Raw genomic sequence first — 20,808 nt, forward strand, 5'->3', positions numbered from 1 at the left:
CACCCCCATTGCCTGGCATGGGGGGTATCCCCCCACCTCCACCACTCCTTCCTGGCATGGCAGGAGATCATATAGAAGCCGTGGTGGCCTCCCAATTCAGCTGCCCTCTTGGCTCAGTCAGGCCTCCCCACAAGACAGTGAAGACACCAACGTTGAGAATGAAGAAGCTGAACTGGCAAAAGCTGCCCTCCAACGTGGTGAGAGGTGGGTGTTTCTGGCATAAAATCACTGCTGCTTTAGGGGTGACCCAGGGAAAGAAACACTATCTCTGAATTTGTCACATGTGGTTGACTCCATTTAGATATAGAACTTCCCTGATTTCCATTACATCTGACCTGCAGAGCTTAAATGAAAGCATCTTGAAACCACTGGTATGATACAATAATCATTCCAACTCAATCAGTAGTTTGGAACAGCTTGTTTATAACTAAAATCCTTTGAAATAAAAAGAAGGAGGAAGGATGGGAAAATTTCCCTAATCCACCATGACATGGTTTAGGCTTGAATTCTGAACAATCCCTGATCTGTATTCCCTCAACTTTGGTTCCCCAGTTCATCTAGACTTGCATCTGTGTATATTAAAGTAATGAGTAAAGAGTGCAGGTAAGGATCACATCACAGTTCAAGAAGGACATTGAAAGAATTAGAGAGCTGTGAGAATCATTGACTTGTCTCTTGATTTTTGGGTCACATTTCCCTCTCCTAGTAGATCTAAAGAGGAGCATGAAAAGTGAGAAGCCAGGACAGGCAAAGTCAGCTTTGTCCTAGACAAGCAAGGCATCCACTGCTTGGAAATTGGCATAGGTGAAGTCTAAATAAGGTGTGTTTTCAATCACAAGAGCAGTTAATTTTGGGGACTGTTTCAGTAGAGACTTCTACAGGCGTGTTTGGATGGTTTTGTTTTTTTTTTTTAAAAAAAAGATGTTTAAGAAGGTGCAGTGGGAATTAATTCAAGCATTCCTGTAGCCAGCATTATACAAGGAGGCTTGATTATAAAATTAAAATGTAGGAAGGCCACAGTCAGAAATTGTCCAGGTTGTGGCCAGTCCCTCAGCTAGCATGCAAGGAAGCAAAAATAACATCAGCCATGGGACTAGAAAGAAGTGGCTGAGACCCTTCTCATACTGAGTGTGGAGGAGAATGCAGTGGCCTAGGGTGGGATGGGTCTGTGTGGCCTCTGTGTGCCCAGTGCTGCATCCCCTTACCCCTTACATCTTGGGGTAAAACACCAGGTTTAACTACCCTTCAGGTCCTTTGCATCCTGCCTGTGGGACTTGTCCCTCCTCAATAATTAGCATTTGTCCAGGACTAATACATCTTTTCTTACTTCATTCATCTGAGAATTGTTCCTTCTAGCAACACACATTGCCCCAAAAGCCAGGAGCTTTGAGCTGACCCTGTAGACGGTCCAAACACCTTGTCTTTTTTCAGAAAGTCACTCAATGTGGGCTTCAGTGAGCAGCAGCAGCGAGGAAACGATAGAGCCCAATTACACAAGCATAGAGCAGCTGTTTTGCTTTCCACAACCAACCCCCAAGGAGAAAACGGCCGCACCAGTGAAGGCAGAACCGAAGGAGGTGAGGAGATCCCTCTCGTTCTTTTGCATAAAGATCACTGCAGACAGCCCATCTAATATGAGATATCTTCTTTTTCTTTAATGAAGATCACATTTTTGGACTCCAAGAAAAGTCTCAATTTGAACATATTTTTGAAGCAATTTAAATGGTAAGATATGGCCAGTTTTTGTGACAGTTGACAAAAGTTTGAGCAGGTTTTGCATAGTATCTGGAAGGTCCTCATGAAATCTATTCTAGCCAACGTGCTTGGTGGTCTGTGTTACTGAAACACCTGAACATTTCCCAGTTTGTCCCATACTGTCTTTAAAATACTGGGTTTAGAGGTTTAATTGCTTTTTTACCTACGACATCCCTGTAAGTTGGAAAAGGCATTACATCTCCCTGTTACAGATAAAGTTGTGGCACAAACTCTTAGGGTGACTTAGGCTGTGATACACCTCTGGAGGTTGAACTGCTCCTCAAAACAGGGCTAATGGAGAAGTTAAGAATTAATTTTTATTTTTAAGTTAATCAAATGCCCAGAGACAGTCATCTGAGTTACAGGATTGATCTCTGACCTTGAGTCATTTGACCAGAGCCAGAAACAAAATTTAGGGCATAGCAGAGATCCAGGTCCTGAGTCTGAGTTAATCACAGGGACATGTCTTTCCTATTGGATGACTGTGGCTCTCACTAGAGAAAACAAGGAGCACTTGCACAGATACATGTCTCGGTAGAATGTGACTGTGGAAGAGTGGTCTTTGGGTGATAGCTGACTTTGCTTCTCCTTCTCCCTGCAGCTCCAATGAAGAGGTGGCTGCCATGGTCCAGAACGGGGACCGGACCAAGTTTGATGTTGAGGTTCTGAAGCAGTTGCTGAAGCTGCTGCCTGAAAAGCATGAGGTCAGGAGGAAAAATGGTACCCTTAGTTCACAGAGCTGTATGCGCAGTGCAGTCCTGCAGTCTTGATTCTTTATTTCTCATTAGATAGAGAACCTGAAGGCCTTCAAAGAAGAGAAATCAAAGCTTGCAAATGCAGATCAGTTTTATCTTCTCCTCCTTCAGATTCCAAGGTAAGGGTGTTGGTCATGAAATTCAGCCCAATTTTTTTCTGGGTTTATCTCTGGGAAGATTAAGTTTCTTTATAGGAGCCTCACAGACAGATACCGATGGCTATAGCTGGTAGATTCCCCCTTCCACCTTCCGCAAGAGCTATGCCCTTCCCCATTACCCTTAGAGGAAGGGCTGTTGCTGGTCCAGCACTTCCTCTCCCTCAGAAGTAGCAGAAACTGGCCCAGGGTCAGACCTGCCCAGGGAAGCCACGTAACTTACTGAAAGGCAGTGCCAAACGCAATGCCAAGAAGGAGGAACCCATATGTCATAGGATGGACAGTATTCTCTGCTGATCATGGTGTGTAAGGAGAAACTACATCCCCACTGGTCCCCAAGGCAAGCAGCAACCTCTGGCCTCCCTCCACAAGCCACGGACACTGGTTCGATGCGGATGCGGTTCACAGCCATGTTGTGGGGTTGCCTGACTTACCAGTGATGTGGGAAGAGGGTGGCTGTGCTGGCCAAGATCACAGTGCCTTTAAGCTTTGAATCAATCTCTGTCCTTAGCTACCAGCTGCGCATTGAATGTATGCTGATCTGTGAAGAGACCACCGTTGTGCTGGACATGATTCAGCCGAAAGCTGAAGCCATCCGGAGAGCCTGCGAAGGTAAATGACTTGACCTTTTTTCTGGATCGTATTTATGACAGGAAGCTGTAAATCACAAAAAAAAAAAATCCCCTGGAGTTCTGCAGTGAGTCTACCCAGCCCCCCAAAAACTTCCCTGTGGTCCATTCACTGGTTCGCTGCAGAATACGGGATGCAGCCTCAGGTATCTCCACTGATGGTCAAAGCCCTTAATAGGAGCAGGGGTCATTTTCCCTCACCCTCGGGCCTCTTTTTCTGGAGCAGCTGTATCCCTCTGGAACACTGACAACAGTGAAGCATTGGAAGCTTGGCAGCCCTTTGAAAGGAGCTGAATTTAAACAGCAGACCTGGCCCCATTACAGCTAATTCATCCAGGATTATTATTTTCCACATTAAGACATTCACACAGCAATTTTCTCTGCTGCCAGAGAAGCACACCCCAAACTTCCCGTAGAAAGTAGTGATGCTTTAGTTTTTCTCTGCTGTTGTAGTTTTAACCTAGCTGGTAGACAAACACCACACATCCCCTCACTCTGACCAGAAGATGGAGGAGAAAATCAGAGGGTAAAAGTGAGAAAACTCATGGGTTGCAATAAATGTAATAATTGAAATAAAATAAAAAATACAATAATAATGATAATAATAGTAATAGTGGAACATACAAATGAGTGATGCACAGTGCAGTTGCTCACCACCCGCAAGCCAATGCCCAGCCCATTCCCAGCTAGTGATCCCAGAGGAGAGCAAATCCAGAAACCCCAATCCCAGAAGAGAGAGTGAGCTTTCCAGCCAACCCTCATTTATATTCTGAACATGATGTTATATGATATGGAATATCCCATTGGCATATCCAAATGCCAATTTGGATCCATTGCTCTGGCTATGCTCCCACCAGCTTCTTCTGCACCTGCAGACTAGCAAAGCATGGGAAGTTGAAAAGTCCTCGTTTTCTTAGCAATAACTAAAAACATCAGTATATTATCAACATTCTTCTCATGCCAAATCCCATACTAAATCCAAAATACAATGCTATTTGTAGCTACTAAGAAAAAAATTAGCTCTATCCCAGCTGAAACCAGGACACATGCCTACAAATCAAACCAGAAGAAAAAGTTTGTTATTTTGAGCTATAAATTGCTGATGCTCCAATTTTTTGAGTACATGGAGATATTAAGCAATAGGTTTCAGCTTCCTGTGGCAGAAACCTCAGGTCCCAGTCCACTGAGAGCAGGATGCTGTTCTTGGCACTGTCAAGTGTTGCCTGTCCTATGGAGCCAGTTCCCCCAACTCCTGCCAGGGGTTTCTCTGCCTGGCATTACAGCTGCCTGATGGGTTAAATTGAAACTTCCCAAAAAAAGCTTCTTCTAGCAGCCCAGTTGTCCTTTTAGAGCTGTCCCTGCCTCAAAGCTGAGTGCCTCAGAAAGCACACCACTGCAGCACCCCATCTTAAGAACAAGGACAGAGTCTGTACCCTTCATGCCCTGATGATCACCTCCACCATGCGAGACCAAGAACAGAGCAAGCATGTCTGGTTTTAGCAGCTGGCAGATAATTGCAGGGCTGTCAGAACTGGTTTCATTGCACAGCTGAACAGTCTGCAAGATTAAAATTGCAACCCAGTTACCCTCGCCCACACCAGGGTAAACTTCCAAGGAAGGCAGCGAGTTGATGGCTGTTAGTGAGGAGGGTCCAACTCCAGGTTATTTTCCATTAGCAATGAGAGACCAGATGTCAAGAAAGAAAGAAACATAAGTTACAAAAACTTTTATTAAGCCCAACTCATGGAATTGAATCTATGTAGAAACAGTTCCTCTGCAGGTCGGGCCATTGGGCTGCAAATCTGAAATATCAGATTTGGTTTGGTGAAATTTAGAATCCCAATTTCAGTGCAGTTTAGGAATTGTTCTGGTGTAACACAGGCTTTTGTTTAAAAGTCCTATATGTTTTTCAGATCTTCTGAACAGTCATCGCCTGCCACTCTTTTGTCAACTGATTCTCAAAGTTGGAAACTTTCTGAACTATGTAAGGACTTCTTTTGTCTTGTCCTCCCCCCAGTCATTACAGTATGTGGATGACCTCCCTTAGGATTGTAAATTGAATGGTCACAGGAGTTATATCTGCTTTCTTTCTGTCTTGTAGGGAAGTCACACGGGTGATGCCGATGGGTTTAAAATCAGCACTTTACTCAAACTAACAGAAACCAAAGCAAACCAAACCCGCATTACACTTCTCCACCATATTCTGGAGGTACTACTGCCACGTCCTGGGCAATAGGGAAGGGGGAGGATTTTGTCAGAGATGAACCATTTCTCCTATTCTGCTTTCAGTTAGTGCCACTTGCTCATATTTGTATCCTTCCCCAGCTACCTGCAGGGTCACAAGTTGGGAGCGTTCAATTCACTTAGGCTGGTAGAGGCTGTTTGTGGGCACTACTCTTTATTTGAGACTTCTGCTTTCCTCCAGCATCTTTATCCACAATAGCTGGAACTTCCTTTTTCGTATTTGTGCAATCTGCACATCATCAGCTGTAAACCACAGAGCACATGGCTACTAAAGCCATCCTGGCTGGTCTGTACCTATTCAGCCCTTCTGCTTTTCCATTGCGTCTCCCTTTTCCAGCAGACTGTGCTTGAGCTTTTCATGCTCACTTCCAACCCCCGTGGCTTTCCTGTTCTCTGCATTGCTGTTTTTTTTTACTTTTTTCTCCATACTCTGCTCTGCCACCTTCATTCATTAAGGTCCTCCCTCCATTGAAGTTTTGCATGTTCAAGCCCCACTTTAGCTGGCAGTAGCTTCAGCAACCACAGCCATTAAAGTAAGTCATGCAAATAAGATTCGTGCCCTTTTTATACCCTCCTGGGACTGTAAGAAGTGTCAGACTGCATCAAACCACAGTCCTGCCTCCTCCCATGGCCAAGAGTAGTAGAGGGTAGAAGAAGATCTCAGCAGCTGGTCAGCTTTGCTTTTGAACTATTAATGTTTCTCAACATCCAGCCCTTTTGTATGTTTTTCTAGCCTGGGAGCAATGCCTTTCCTCTCTGAATATGCCATTCTGTTTTAACTGTGGCTTGGCTGTGCGAGGCAAAGCAAACTGTAGAAGGGGAGCAGCAGCAGGACATGGCATAGTCATCCTTCCCAGGCACATCTGCCTGTGTCTTGTCCCCACAGCTTCCTCTCAGCTCTTGCCACACAGAAAATAACACTTCTTTCTTTCTTCTGTTTTAGGAAGTAGAAAACATCCACACGGACCTCTTGGAACTGCCAAAGGATCTTGAATATGTTTCAAAAGCAGCAGGGTAAAATTGTGTGTCACTTCCTTCAAATTAAAAACAAAACTAAATCCCATACTCATCAACAATGTACCAGAAATTAGGACACAAGCAGCTGGTATAGCACATTAACAAGATGGCATTTTATTTCATTTTAACTGAAAGATTTGCTTGATGAATGTTGAAACCCCTTTAATATATAATAGTTCTACTACAGCTGGCAACACTTAGGGCTGAAATGTGCAGAGCGTTCAGTTAATGCTGCCTCCCAGGCCCTACCAAAATCTGTACTGCCTTTGAGGTAGCAGGAGCTTCTGAAGACCAGCTAACCAGAAGCATTTCTGAGGTGTCTTCAACCAGGGAAAGTGAGCTAATGCCGAGCAATGAGGGCGCAGAACAGCCCTTGGAATGGGTGGACTTTTTTGGGGGTGTTCATCTACTCCACAAAGTAGACCTGGCAGCCTTTTCATGAGTGCTGTGGAGGGAGGCTGTTTTCCATGAGCCTAGAGTGTATAGAGAGTTCAGAGCTCAGGTTTCAGTTCAGTGATGTGGTGGGAAGCAGAGCAGAGGGACAACCAAACCACCAGCTCAGACTTGTCCACTCTTTGGTCAGCACAGGATGCTGGAGTGTCAATTAATGGGGCATTCTGTGTGATTTCAGAATTAATCTTGATATTATACGCACGGAGTCCAGTACCAATTTAAAGAAGTTGCTGGAGCTTCAGCGAAAGGTCTTATCATCAAACGACAATGTGAAACAACAGTATGAGAAACCCATCCAGGTCAGTAATGGAGCTCCCTTATGTCTCCCCTGTTACACACACAGAGGCAGTGCGTGGTACATACGCAGCTGAGGAGGCTTATGAGAGGGTGGAAAATCTTGCTGCAAGACATGCTCTCAGATTTGGAAATAGGCTGTGATGCCACACAACCCATCAGTGTTTATTTGCCACCTCCACCCCAAACCTAGATACCTAAGGCACCCGCCCCAACTGCCCTCTCCACTCTGTTGTGTGACTCCTCACTTTGAGTGAAGATGTTCACTCTCTCTGTGAATCACCATGGTAAACCCTTTCTCTTGGGATTAAGCTTTGCATTGAGCTTTCTGTGTCTTGCTTAAGCAACACACGTAAACTGGCAATAGCACCATCACCAGGAGCAAAGATCATCTGCAAATCTGTTTCTTCCCACCCCATAAGCTCTGCTGGAGTTAAATGCCAGGGCTTCAGAGCCCTGCTCGAAGCTGTTAAATTGACATCATTTTTTCTTTAAGTGCACTTCACTCATTGTCCTCTGGATGGTGTTTTACTGTGAATATTAAATGCATTTCAGGATAGCATTGATGCCTCCAGAAAGTTGGAAGAAGAATTTGAAACCATTGAAAGGAAGAGAGAAGAACTTGCAAATTATCTCTGTGAAGACCCAAGCAAATTGTCCTTGGAGGACGTATTTTGCACCATGAAGACCTTCAGAGATCTCTTCATCCGAGCCCTGAAGGTTGGCATCTTCACACATGATGCTGAGCATCCCTAGTACTGGTGGATGCCTCTACGCTGACAGACAGGGGTGGAATGGGCACCCGAACTCAGTGGGGGGCAAGATGCTGGTTACAGCCCCCTCCTTTCAGTGTTTGGCATGAGGTCACCTGGGGAAGGGGTGTCTGATCCCTGCTCCAGTGTGTTCTCATGCAGTGCTGATGCTCACGGCCTGGCCCCAACCCTGGTGATTTGTGATTTCAGTCCAGCTTTAGCTGCAGAGGCACAAAGACACTTTGGAGTCAAGTGTGTAAGTTTTAGAGGAATGGGCTTGTAAAACTTAACCCTTCACTCCAAACTGAGCAAACAGGCTCAGAAAGGGGATGCAGAGTAAAAAAGGCCACCAATTTGGAGGAAATTGTGCCTTCAGTACCTTCCCCTTTTGCCTCAGCTAAAGGTCAGGCAGATCTGCACATGAGTAGGTAGATTGCTGCCACCTCCTACAGGCATGTGGCAGAGTCCTGGCCAAGCCAGTGGTGTTCCTCTCACCCTTTTGGCAGGACAGGTCCCCATGCCCATTTTATTTATTATGCAGGATAAGGCCAGATTTTCTCTTCCTCTTTTGCAACCATCTGCCGATCATCTTTCTCTTCACTGACTTTTCTAGCAGACATTTAGCCAAGCTTCTTATGTCCGTCTTACCTCACTGCAGGAAAACAAGGACAGAAAGGAGCAAGCTGCCAAAGCAGAGAAGAGGAAGAAACAGCTGGAAGAGGAAGAGGGGAAGAGACAGAAGGGAGAAAATGGAAAAGTCAGTGAGTATCTGAAAGGGCTTCAAAAAAGAAAATGCACTTGTGATCCCAGGTTGGCTGTGAGAGCAGACAGGAGCTCTTTGCTGGTCATGCTTTAATGGACCAGTAGTGGTAATTTATTTTGTGGGTTTCCAGGTGCTGGCTGATTAAAGGCTTTTAGGAGTCTTACAGCCATAGCTAAGAATTGACTTTTCACAGTTGCAGCTGGGCAGAGAAGTTAATTTTAGGTTTGCTGACTGAACAGCAGAGGAAAAAAAAAAAAATCAAATTGAAATATTTCAGTTAACTTTTTCAGTTTCTAAACATAATTTTTGAATCCCAAATCTGACAAGAAACATTTGACTTCTCCCTCTGCAAAATCCCCATATACACTTGAATAGTCTCTCTTTACCAGACTACTGATGTCACAAAAATCTTGCAGATAGCTTAAATCTGCCTTTCTCTGGATGAAAACAAAAGGTTCATCTGAAAAGTACAATTGGAAGAATCTGAGAAGAAAGAAAAAATCAAGATCATTTTGCCTCCATATCTGCCATCCTTCCCCTAAGAAAAGGCCCCCACCCACACAGATAGGAAACAGGAGATATTTCAAGGTCATGATACAACCAGACCCAAGTCTGGGCAGAGCTGGTGCCACTGGTGCCAGCCTATAGCATCCAGGCTTTGGGGCAGACCCTTTGTCCTCAGCCAGGATACGCTGCTGCAGGGGCACAGATCATGGGCTGCTCCCAGGCCTGGCACTGGGTCTTGCTTTTGCCCAGTGGTTGCTCGTACCAGGACAGCAGTACCTGCCCCAGGCAATAGCATCACTGGAAACTCTCCTTCTGCCCCATCTCATGGGCAGATTTAACATCCATCTCTCTCTCTCTATCCCAGTTAAGAAGGGGGTGGTGAAGCAGGAGGAGGTGTGTGTCATCGACGCGCTGCTGGCTGACATAAGGAAAGGGTTCACGCTGAGAAAGACAAAGAACAGACACGAGTCAGATGCAATTCCTAAAACCTTGCCTGTGGAGAGCCCGGAGGAGAGCCAGTCTGGTAAGGACACAGACCCAGCTGTACCTGCAGCTATTCACTCCCATCTGCCCCTGAGCCAAGCACATAAGCAAGGAGCCTTCACGTTTGCATTTGGGGCGTTTTATTTAAGGAGGCTTTGCAGCCAGTGCTGTGGAGAAGAGGGACAGAGAGCCCTGAGCTGTTGCCAGCCAGGTCTGCCCAAGAATTAGCAGCAAATTGGAGCAGCATGGCCTTGCATCCATGCTGATAAACCCTTCAAGAGGCACGGCCTAGGGGTCAGCCACAGAACCCTGCTGATGGAGCAGTGGTGTCATCCCCACCCAAGTCCCCTCTGTGCTGGCGAGCCTCAGTAGCACAGCTTGTCACTGCCCTGGAGACTGCTGTACCCTGTCTTCAACTACGTTTGGGAGTCTAAAGCAGCCCTTAAAAAAAGTTTAGAAAACCGTATTTGCAGGATGCAAGTCCTTTAGGTGCTTTTTAGGAGTCAGCCCATGAGTTTAGCTTTTCTTTGGTCTCTTGACCTTGGTGTCAGTGCACATTAGATAAGTTGAAGGACACTGGCCTACCTTAGAGCCTGACTTGTGCACTGTGGCTCTCCTAAACCAACTTTGCAAGGGCAGGATTAGGCTGACTGATGGGCAGTTTTGAAGTCCTCAAGCAGCCAAGCTGGCAGTCCCACCTGGTTCAGGACCCCACAGGCAGGTTCCCTCGTCCTGCTGTAGGCTTTCAGGCACCCTTGCAAGAAGCCTTGTGAGGCTTCCATGAAAATCAACTGGTTGGCAGTAAAGACACATAAACACTTGCTGAAGACAGAGCAGGGGCTTTGCTGAGCTGGACCCTTGGAGTCCAACTGGGGTGACCACAGGGGCATACGGAGGGGAGGTGCTGCCCTCTGCATAGCTGCTTTAGGGTCAGTGCACCCTCCTCAGGCAACTGCTTGCTTGTAACCTCTCCCAGGGCAGAAGCACCTTGGTTGATCCCAGGTGCAGCTCTGCAGCTGTGGCTGATTGCATATTTTTTTGTTTAAAGGAAAGAGCATTAAGGATCCACAAGACACAGGAAAGCAGGTCGATGATAAGGCCAAGAAAAACAACAATGGCCATCCCTCAGAAAGCACTCCCCCTTCAACCACTGCCCTGATGGACGTGGGTGGAGATGTTACAAATGCCTCAGATTCAAACCAGGCATTACCTAAAAACAGTGCTGGAGGAAATTTGCCACCAGAATCCCGGACAGAAAGTCCCTCAGTAAGCTTGGTGGAAGTTGATGGGGCCAGTCCGCCCATGCCAGGTGCTGGGATGGAGCATACAGACAGCTGGGCAAGCCTTCAGGCAAGCACGAAGAGCAGCCCCATTGCCTTCTCTGCTGCTAACATAGGCACAGGGATAAGGTTTGCAAGCAGCAGTTCGGGCACTGCTCTGAGAGACCAACTCAATGGATCCATCTCAGAAGGCCAGGACAATGAACGCCCAGCTGATGGCTCAGAGAGCTCTAGGCTGGTGCAGGACTCAGAAACACAGCTGAGCGAGACTGGAGTTGACCTTGGCGGTGCTCAGTCTGCTCTCTGCGATGAGGCTCATCGGGCAGAGTCAAAAGAGATGGCGAAGGAAAATGAAGACCCCGGTACAGACTCGCTGTTGGACACCTCTCAAGAGAAGTCCTTCTCGGAGGAGCCAGCCACCGATTCCTCTTGTTCAGCAACGCTTCCCCCAGGGCAAACTCACAATGACAGGGAAAAGCAGAGGCCATCTGGGAAACGGAGGAAGAAGAAGAGGCACAGCAAAAGCTACTCAGGTAGCCTATTTCATATATAGCCCTCGGGGACTCAAACTGGGGAGGCTTCCTCATATATTTGTATATATCTGTTCCTCCTCACTTTGAGGTCCAATGCCCCCAGCCCCTAGAGCCACACTGTTTCATGGAGCTGTTATTTTTTTAAACCTGAAAGAGGTTTAAAAAGAAAAACACAAGCGCTGTTCATTCTCTTGACATTTATAAGTAGTTTATAAAGGGGTAATGATGAATCAATAATTAAAAGGCCATTACACATATGCGGTAAAGATGGCAATAAGCACATATGTCAAGTGTGCTGAAGACAACTACAAGGCACAGTTATGTGCAAACAAGAGCTCCATTAGACTCCAGAGCAGTGATTAAGAGCAGTTAAGACTGGGTACTTAATCGATGATCACCCTCCTCTCAATTACTTATAAACACATAAAACCAGCAACATCAGCGCTGCCGTGGGGTTGTTTGGTTTTTCCTCTCCTAAGCCTCCTTGCAAGACCACTTTGCCTGCAATGACTTGAAAACCTGCCCCAGGGTTACCTAAGGTGGCTCCTGAACATCAGGTCCTCAAGGTAGAGTCTGAGGGCTTGTTTCCTGCCAACAATTAAAAAAGAACATCTTGCTGATGTTTGTGCCAAATTGGTCCCTGGCGCTGCCCCACTGGTGCCAGGAGAGAGCTTGGCTGCCAGCAGTGTGGAGCCACCCAGGTCTCTACCTCATGGTGAGCATCCACAGCTGGTCCCAAACCTGAGAAGTGCATCCAAGTCCCTCAGACTCTACCGAGCTGAAGCCACCCTTGGGTGGGTACTTTAATCCAAAATTAGAGGTGGCGCATAGGGAAGACACATGGGTCTGTCACTCTTTAGAAAGATGCAATATACTGTCATAAGCCTGTTATCTGGAAGATCCTGGGATCAAACAAGTGAGCAGGAAAGTGGTGGAAGTCTTTTTTTATCAATGTTTAATGTTTTTCCTTCCAAGGAAGGTGGAGGAGAAGGGAAAGGAGGGTTTGAATACCCACTGCTGAGAAAGATGGCTTGGGTTGAGCATCTACCACAGAAGGACTTCCCCTTTTAATGCCAGCATGCCCTAGGGCTGTTGTTATTTACATTTCTAAACACGACACTTTCCCTTAGTTGAAAAACAAGCCACGAACCAGAAGTGGTTTCCCAAAGCAGCAATTCCCAAATTTGCTTCCCAGGAGGTAGCAGGAGGAGCTGCAGCCACAGGAGCACCCCACACTCCCAGCCATCAGGATGGGATGCTTTCCTGACATCTGAAATTAGTATTTCTGGCTTAAGGAACTGACTCCCCCAAAAGCCATGGGGCTCCCTGGGCATCCAGGGATGGCACCTTAGGAACCTCTCTCTGCTACTGGACAATGTTTTCATCGTAAAAAGTTCCCTGTTGTTACATTTGCCTTGCCATGATCAGCTATATTTAGTGTCTCTCTTTTGTTTAAAAGCAGAGGTTGACACTGATACTGGAGATAATAAAACAAAAAAAGGTTGTGTGGTACAATGAGGTATGTAAACTCGCAAAAGTGTTTCTGTGTGAACTAACCACATTGGGACTTTACAGACCTAATCAGTATTCAGCATATCAGCTAAGCTTTTTGTCTTTGTGTCTAATCACAAATACATGTAAAATAAATTTGTTACTCTGATTTTTACTCTCCAGGGTGTTGATCTTGTGCTGAGTGGAGTCATTGCTGATCTCCCCTCAGCACAAGGTCGCAGCCTACATGTCTGTCTCCTGCGTCAGCAGCAGCCAAACCTCCTTTCCCTGCAGATAATTAAAAGTCATTGTTCTAACCAAGTGAATCCAGCTTCATGTGATAAACAAAGTCCATGCTTTGATCCCGTTATTTTCTCAAAAACTGTAAAAATGCAATTTCAGTACCTACCTCCTGCAAAGAACAATGTTTGTTTTGCTTGCGGCTAGCAAATTCCTACAGCATCGTTGAAATGTGGGCATCTGGAAAAGGGAATAAAACACTGGATCCGGGGAGAAGTACTAGTTGAGGCAAGATACCAGCTCCCAACTCAAAGCCAAATTCTATTCCAGAGTTGCACACAAAGTAATCCATTGGAGCAAAGAGTCTGTGCATACTTCTTACGTGCATCCATGCAGCTTTCTGGGATGGGGGCGGCAGGAGGGGTGTAATTTGGCTTTTGTCCCCCCAAAAAATTATACAGGTAAACCCAATTTCTAGTGAAACTGTGTACCCAGTTCCCTGCATCCTTCAACATACAGTTGCCCCTCAAAAGAAAACTTTCGGAGTTTCAGGGTGAGACTTTATGCAAGTTTCCTGTTTTTACAGTAAGTGGAAAGAAAAGCAAGAAAAAGAAACAATCGAAACACCCACTGTACTGAAATTGCATAGTTACATATTGTCCTTTCCATGCTGATGAACCTCTCCTATGAACTGAATCAATAATGTCAAATCTCTCTCTGTCTCATTTCCTGAAAGAAATGTATTTATTCCCCAGCATCCCCTGTGCCCAGGGCTGGGATCCCAGCCAGGAGCCCTGCTCCTGTGCAGCCTGGCAGCCCTGGCCCCTTCCTGGCCCCTGAGGTGCTGGAACAGAGAAATCTCTGCAGGATTTCCACACAGGGTTGCTTTTGTTCCTGCACCTGAAGTATCTTTGCTAGCAGGAGAAAATGAGCTATAAATTGCGTAGTTACAGTCCTGACTACTCCTGCCCTCCTCATGGCTCTTCCCGTACCATACCACAGGACTACATCAAGTGGAAAAGGGAAGTAGCTCTGTCGGTTTAAAAATTCTAAGGAAGATTTGCAGCAAGAAGAGAAAATAGTAGCAGCAAGGCACAGGTAAGGAATGTGTCAGGACCAGTGGTCGTGCTGCACAGGGAGGGCAGCTGAAACCATGAGTTAAGGGTAACTGATTATGTATGTTTCAAGCATAGGGATTCCAGCATGCAAGCTTAAAAAAAGTTGTATTTGAAAAAAAATAAAGACACAGACAGCTTTGAATTCTCCTTAGAAGCTGTAGGAAAGCAACACAGAAGAACACATGGACAAACAGTACTTTTAGGAAGTGACCGAGTCAGGCAGGAGTTTCAGCACATCCTTGAAACGCAGTGCCTGGCACAGCCGCATCGTCCCAGCGGCGCCCGGCTGTGCTTGGCTGCCGGGAGGGCAGAGATGAGCAGCGCCTTGAAAACTGCAATCCCCTTTTTCCTCTCTTTATGTCACTTGGAAATGTTAGAGGAAAGAAAAATCTATTTGCTTCTCTTATTGTCCAGCGACAGTGCTTCCTCACCCAAATGCAGCTCAAGTCTGTCCTTGATGTGAGAGACTCACCAAGCCTAGAGTGCTCCCCAACAATATTTTTTCCTAGGATATTCCACCTCTTTTTTTTTTTTTCTTTTTTTTTTTAAAAAATAATTTATTAATTGTCCCAAGTGCACGTGATCTGTTCAGGTCACAGCAGCAGTTCTCTTTTGGTACAGGATATTTCTCTCTCTCGTGGATTCGCTGGATGTGGAAGTTGCTGGCTCTCAGTGAAGCCACAGGAATCTTCCTTCTTGTGCAGATCCAGCTGCAGGGATTAGATCCCTGAGATTTGATCCCTGGATCGAGTCCAGTGACTCAATCCCCTTATCAGTTTTTAGAGTAACAGCAGCAGAGGAAGGGCAGGAACAACTTGTGACTTTATGAAATAATATTTCAGAGCAGTAAAAGACTGTTGTAATCGGCTACTGAGCTCTTGCAGCAATTTCTGTGTTAATGTTCATGTTCTTCTACACCCAAGGAGTGGTACCCCACATTAACTCCGTGTTCCTGAAAGAAATGGTTAAGCCAGTTTTCCCATGGAATCAAGGCACTGGTGGTCACACTGTGTTCATCTGTGTGCTGGTAACTTCTGAACTCATTTCCAACCAAATCTGAAAAGAGCTTGAAGAAGGACCATTTAACAAAAGTTGACAGTCAAGCAGAGGAGGGACAGTACAAATGCCTGGACTCAGGGGAGATGCTGTTTGAGTTCCTTGCCTTAGACCCTAGAGAATCACTATAGACAAATGTTCATGGCTGTTTGTGCAACTCCCTTTTTCCTCTCCTCTCATCTTAATGTCACGTAGAAAGGTTAGGGGAAACAAAAGTCTTGAAAACACAAGTCCATAATGCAGCCAGGCTTTGGTAATTTCCCTGCTCACAAATCTACTTGATTTATTCACTAGAAACTAGAAGAAAAACCAAATGGGGAGCATAGGCCAGTGCTCCAAGACTGCAGCTTGGTGAGGAGGGAGGGAAGGGGGGGTACAGCAGCTATGACATGCACGTGGAACAGTGGGACATCAGCCTGCCCCTGCAAAGAGGCAGCAGGGTTTCAGAGTCAAGGTTTTCCTTCTTTTTTTTTTTTTTTTTCTTAAAAAAAAAGCTTTTTTTTCCTTTAATTCTAAAGGAACAGATGCTTCACCTCCCCTCCTGCAGACCAAGTACTGCCTGTGGGCAGTTTTCTAATGGATGAAGAGAATGTAATCAAGCTAATGCTCATCTTCCAATATGGCCTTTGCCTTCATGTCTGTCACTAGAAATGGTATCTGTTTTGGTTATGGAGTGAAACAGCTCCTCAAAATAACAATGTGCCATCCCATCCTGCATATTCCAATATTCTGCTTGGAAAACAGAGGACTGATGTTGTTGGACTGAACTAGTGCCCAGCTCAAAAGCAAAGTAGCCCCAGCTTTTGAACATCAGGATCAGTTCTGGAAACACGAGGTTTTTATTAAGTACATAAAGATTTAGCTCTACCTGGTTTTAGGTTATCTGAGGAATACGAAATTGGTTTCCCTACTAGCACCCCAACCATTAGGTACACATGCAAAACCACACCACTTTCATTTTATAGCTGCAAATAGTTTGCATTTCCCCCTCCTCCTGCAGGTGTCACGGCGAGGCAGAAGAAGTAACGGAGACCCAGCAAACCACTCCTGTCCCCAGAGTGCTGCCAGCTTCCCAGAAGCCAGGTTCTGCATCGCCGAAATGCCACCATGGTCACCTCTGCCCCACCAGGACACACCGCTTCTCCTCGCGGAGCCTTTCACCCCCCTCCCCAAAGAGCCTCCTCGGAGACTTCAGCAGCCTCAGCCCATGCTTTACGCTGGGCACTCACAGAGACAGGGGCCGGTTCTGCACCTGGCAGCATAAAAGGGTCAGACCTCTTGTCCACTGTCCTGGAATCCAGGTCTTTCAACCTACTCTTAGGTCAAACTCCTCTTGAAATGACAGCTGAGCATGGCCCAAGAAAGGACCACAGCATTTAGCCCTCAGAGAAATTATAAAAATAGCAGTGCCTCAACTAAATTAAGGGTGTAAATTAAGCAGTGGCTGTACCATCACGGGTGGAAGCTTGTTACTCCCTCTTCTCATCGCCCACTGACAATTTATTCTGGACCAGTTCCAAGACCCAGATCAGACAAATGTATTTTTACTTTCAATCATTTAAAGCAAGGGAAATTGGTTACAGGGAAAAAAAGTTTAAAAAAAAAGAGAAAGTATGTATTTTAATAAACATATGGCCATATGTACAGTGTCTGGTTCCTACATGACGCTTATGTGCAATAAAGTTGAAGCTCATCAGTAGTCTTGCAGCAGTCTTCTCACATACACAGATGCATCCATCAACTTTTGGAGAACCAGGGCCCCAGTTCCTGTTATTAAAGCACCAGAAAGATTTTCCAGGGTGCTGTATTGGACACATTTTCAGCTCATCCTTTAGTAAATCTCTAGGTTTGAATGCTGCTGTCAGCTGCTGGCACTCAAAAGTCTTTGTGTTCAAGCTGCAGAAGGTGTAGATTCATGTTTCTTTTGCTTTAAAACTGGGAATGTGCCGTACTGTGTTTTCCAAATTCAGAGCTTTATTTCTCAAGTTTTGTAATAACATTGTATCATAGTTTTGTACATAGCTGTCCATTTAAAATGATCGATGTTTGTTGAATCTATGGTGTGATACTGTGCTGAAACATGAATCAAGTGGAAGAGCTGGGTGCGTTTAAGAACTATGCCTTTATATGGTAACTCTCTGTGGCTTAGACTAATGTTCAGGTTAAAGCTTATTTTACTTTGTTTAATGGGACTTGTAATGTCCTTGTAATACTGAAAACTTTGCTGGACTAAGTTAGAAGTTAAACCAAGAATTAAATCACTGGTTTATTTTAACCAAAGCATTGCTCTGAGCATATTGAGAATCTGTTAACAATAGCAAAGATCAGCTGAGAGCAGATGCATGGGCAGCTTCAGTTCAGGAGACCCTGCAGCTCCATTGCAGCTTATTCCCGGCTGGCAGAAGCAGGCAGAGTCCCACCACCTCCTGCAGAACCACGTAACCCACCCCAGGTTTGAACTGCAGCACTGTCTCCATCACATTTACAGGTTTCCCCTTTTTTCCAGTCTCAGAGCACATCACCCAAGGCATCAGTCCTTTTACTGATTCATCCAGCTTCTCTGCTCTCAGATTAGACCCAGGATATAAAAATCTGAGTATCAAACATATTTTCCCAGCAGCTTTGCAACTTCTGTATTTCCAGCAAGATCCTTCCAGCAGCCAGCCTCCTCCTTCCCCACCCCTCTGTTTTATCAGTAGGAACAACATCATTTTAAGATCCAGGACTTGGGAACAAACAGGCTTTGTGGGTGTCACCTGGGGAACCTTACCTGCCGATGTTCCGCAGGCTGCTCTCTTCAGATGCTGCAGCAGGCATCCACTTCTCCATCTGGGTCTCTGAGCTACCCCCATTTCCACCTAGAGAGAGAGAGCAGCTCTTTTCACACAGCCAGAGGTTTTATTGCTCTGTGTTCTTACCTTGGCCTTCAAAGAGAGCGTGCTTGGCATTATCTTTTCACTGCCCTCAAGAGTTTACAGAGAAGTGGGTTATCTTGAGACACTGCCTGTTCTTTGTTCCATAGTCATCTGTGAAAACTGTATTAAATTATCTATACAACCACATCCCAATAAGCAGGCTGCAGCACAGCATTTATAATTTATTACTCCAGAGCAGCTCTGCTTCCATTGCAGTGATTATTTAAGAAGAACAGAGGGACAGAATCAGAGCAGGTCAAGAAAGGTATTCAGCTGGGATGTGCAGTTTTGCGCCATTTGTGACCTTGAAATAAAGCTCATGATCTTGAAGATTTTTCAGTGTCATAAGGCCTGTTTAATTGCTGGTAAAAACATCACTTGCAGCTTCTTCAACAGGTCTGTGGCTATTTAAGCCAACAGTTGAGTTTAAACCTCAAAAATAAATTTTTGTGGTATATTACAGTGACTGCATATGGAGTCCAGTAAAACCAGGCTGTGAACACCACAAGTTTCTCGCTGCCAAATAACTGCATATTCCTTAATTAAGCATTGGCTATATGATAAAATGAAGCAATGGAAGAAACCAGCAGTATTTTCCAAGTATTTCACATCAAAATTCAGATACGTTTAATGGGATGGATTTTCCGGGGGATTTTTTTTGTTTTGGTGGTGTTTTGTTTGTTTTTAATTTCAATACTGAAAATATTTCAAAGTTTAGAATAAAATAAGTACTTAACAAGTTTCCTGTCTCTTGTGGGATGGGGAGGGCCTATGGTTTACCAAAACTTGTCCATCAAAGTCCTGTATTATTCACATAGTTTATAAAGCATACCTGAGCATATCATTGTTGTATATGCTTAGTAATGATTATCCATTGTTTCCTCCCAAAGAAACAGAGATTAATAAATAGAGCTATATCTAGTACATGAGCATCACCACAGCGTTGCACTGTACTTGGAGCATTGCTGAAATCTCTGCGTCCAAAGTTATTCCAGTTTGAGTGTACCATTTGGTCCTCTCCTACATTCAGTAGAGCAGAGGGGGCTGAGAAATACCTTCTGTTCTGGTTAGAAAGAGAGAAGATAAATTGAAATAAAAGAAAAATGCATGAGCCTGTTTCAGCAAAATTAACCAGTTTTCATTCTATCTGAACATAAAGCCTAGATCTATAGCTTCGTTTTTCTGTACACAGTGGTCAACTGAGTAGCAATGTAGTAAGATAAGGTCTGGCGACCGGAAGATATCGTGCTGTACGGAAAGGTAAGACACCCCCCCCCTCTCTCCTAGTAGCCAATAGCACTTAGCCTGTGATGTAAGCAGGCGGAAGTGACGTAGTGAACCCACACCATATAGTACTGTGTCGCACATCATTAAACGCCATTTGCAGCATCCTCATATTGGTGTCAGTGCTCACTGGCCCAGAGACGGGGTGAGGGTTTGTCTCTGTGCCACCTCGACCGGACGGGACGTTGCGGGATAACAACTGCAACATAGCAACATAAAAGTTTACCAATACTAAAAGTCAGCACTGTGCCAATGCTAGCTTCCTTTATCTGTCTATGTGATAAGAGTCACAGCCATGAAATATGGGTGCACATGTTAGTCATGGGGTTATGTTCACCTAATGTATCTGAAAGCAAATACAGTCGTGAACTTAACTCCATCACGGACCATGTTTTGTTTGGTCACCTCACAATCAAGCTGTGGCCAGGATGTGAAAAACAGCTTTGCCCTTTCTAGAAGCTCAGCTATAGAGGGTTAAAATGGGGCAGTGACAGGACCTCATGGGATGTTGGCAATCACTACACAGGGGCAGTCTTGCAGAATAGTCACCTTGTTTGCGGGGTTTGCAATGGCAATGCAGGTCCATAGTAAAGAAAAAAGTTTCCAACTCCTTAGTGTACAGCAGGTACCAGCCCTTAAATACCAGTGGAGAATTTGATCACTGCAAGTTAATCAGCACATTCAGCACTGTAAGGGTAACTCAGTCCTTCATCCGTGCTGTGCTAGCACTTAATTCACATTAGGGACTCTCTAATGCTCTCTTGGCTGTGCCATGAACAACTCTGACAATTCATTCAGAGCCAGGTGTCGGTAGGAATTAGTAGGAGCTCTGCTCTTCCCTCATGGTGACTATAAGCAGACTCAGCTTACATTACTCAAAGTCAGAAAACAAGAATCACTCTGTGACGGTCAGCTCCTATCAAGTCAGTTTAGATACACTCCCAGCCTGTCAAAGTAGTTTTTTCTAGAATCAGCAGTATTTGTTGATGACACCTAAATTATGGTTACGGTTGGTTTGCCCTGCTCTGGGCATGCAGAACCTGATGTGTTTGTTTAGTACTTAAGCAGCCTCATACAGCATAAT

The 20,808-nt window shown here is 45.2% G+C and overlaps 1 protein-coding gene across 1 annotated transcript; it reads left to right on the plus strand.

Moving 5' to 3' along the window:
* Positions 1-8: 8 nt before the first annotated feature.
* On the plus strand, positions 9-13,138 carry LOC104520135 (inverted formin-2; the record flags this gene model as incomplete). The annotated part of the gene is made up of 15 exons (XM_010168901.1): positions 9-204; positions 1,432-1,577; positions 1,664-1,725; positions 2,357-2,459; positions 2,544-2,629; positions 3,177-3,277; positions 5,208-5,278; positions 5,396-5,503; positions 6,482-6,552; positions 7,187-7,307; positions 7,858-8,022; positions 8,713-8,815; positions 9,689-9,847; positions 10,856-11,620; positions 13,080-13,138. Coding segments are annotated over 15 exons (2,316 nt in total), but the record flags the coding sequence as incomplete, so codon positions are not given.
* Between the last annotated feature and the right edge of the window lie 7,670 nt (positions 13,139-20,808).

This window comes from Antrostomus carolinensis, unplaced genomic scaffold (assembly GCF_000700745.2).
Source record: "Antrostomus carolinensis isolate BGI_N321 unplaced genomic scaffold, ASM70074v2 scaffold11715, whole genome shotgun sequence".
Lineage (NCBI taxonomy): Eukaryota > Metazoa > Chordata > Aves > Caprimulgiformes > Caprimulgidae > Antrostomus > Antrostomus carolinensis.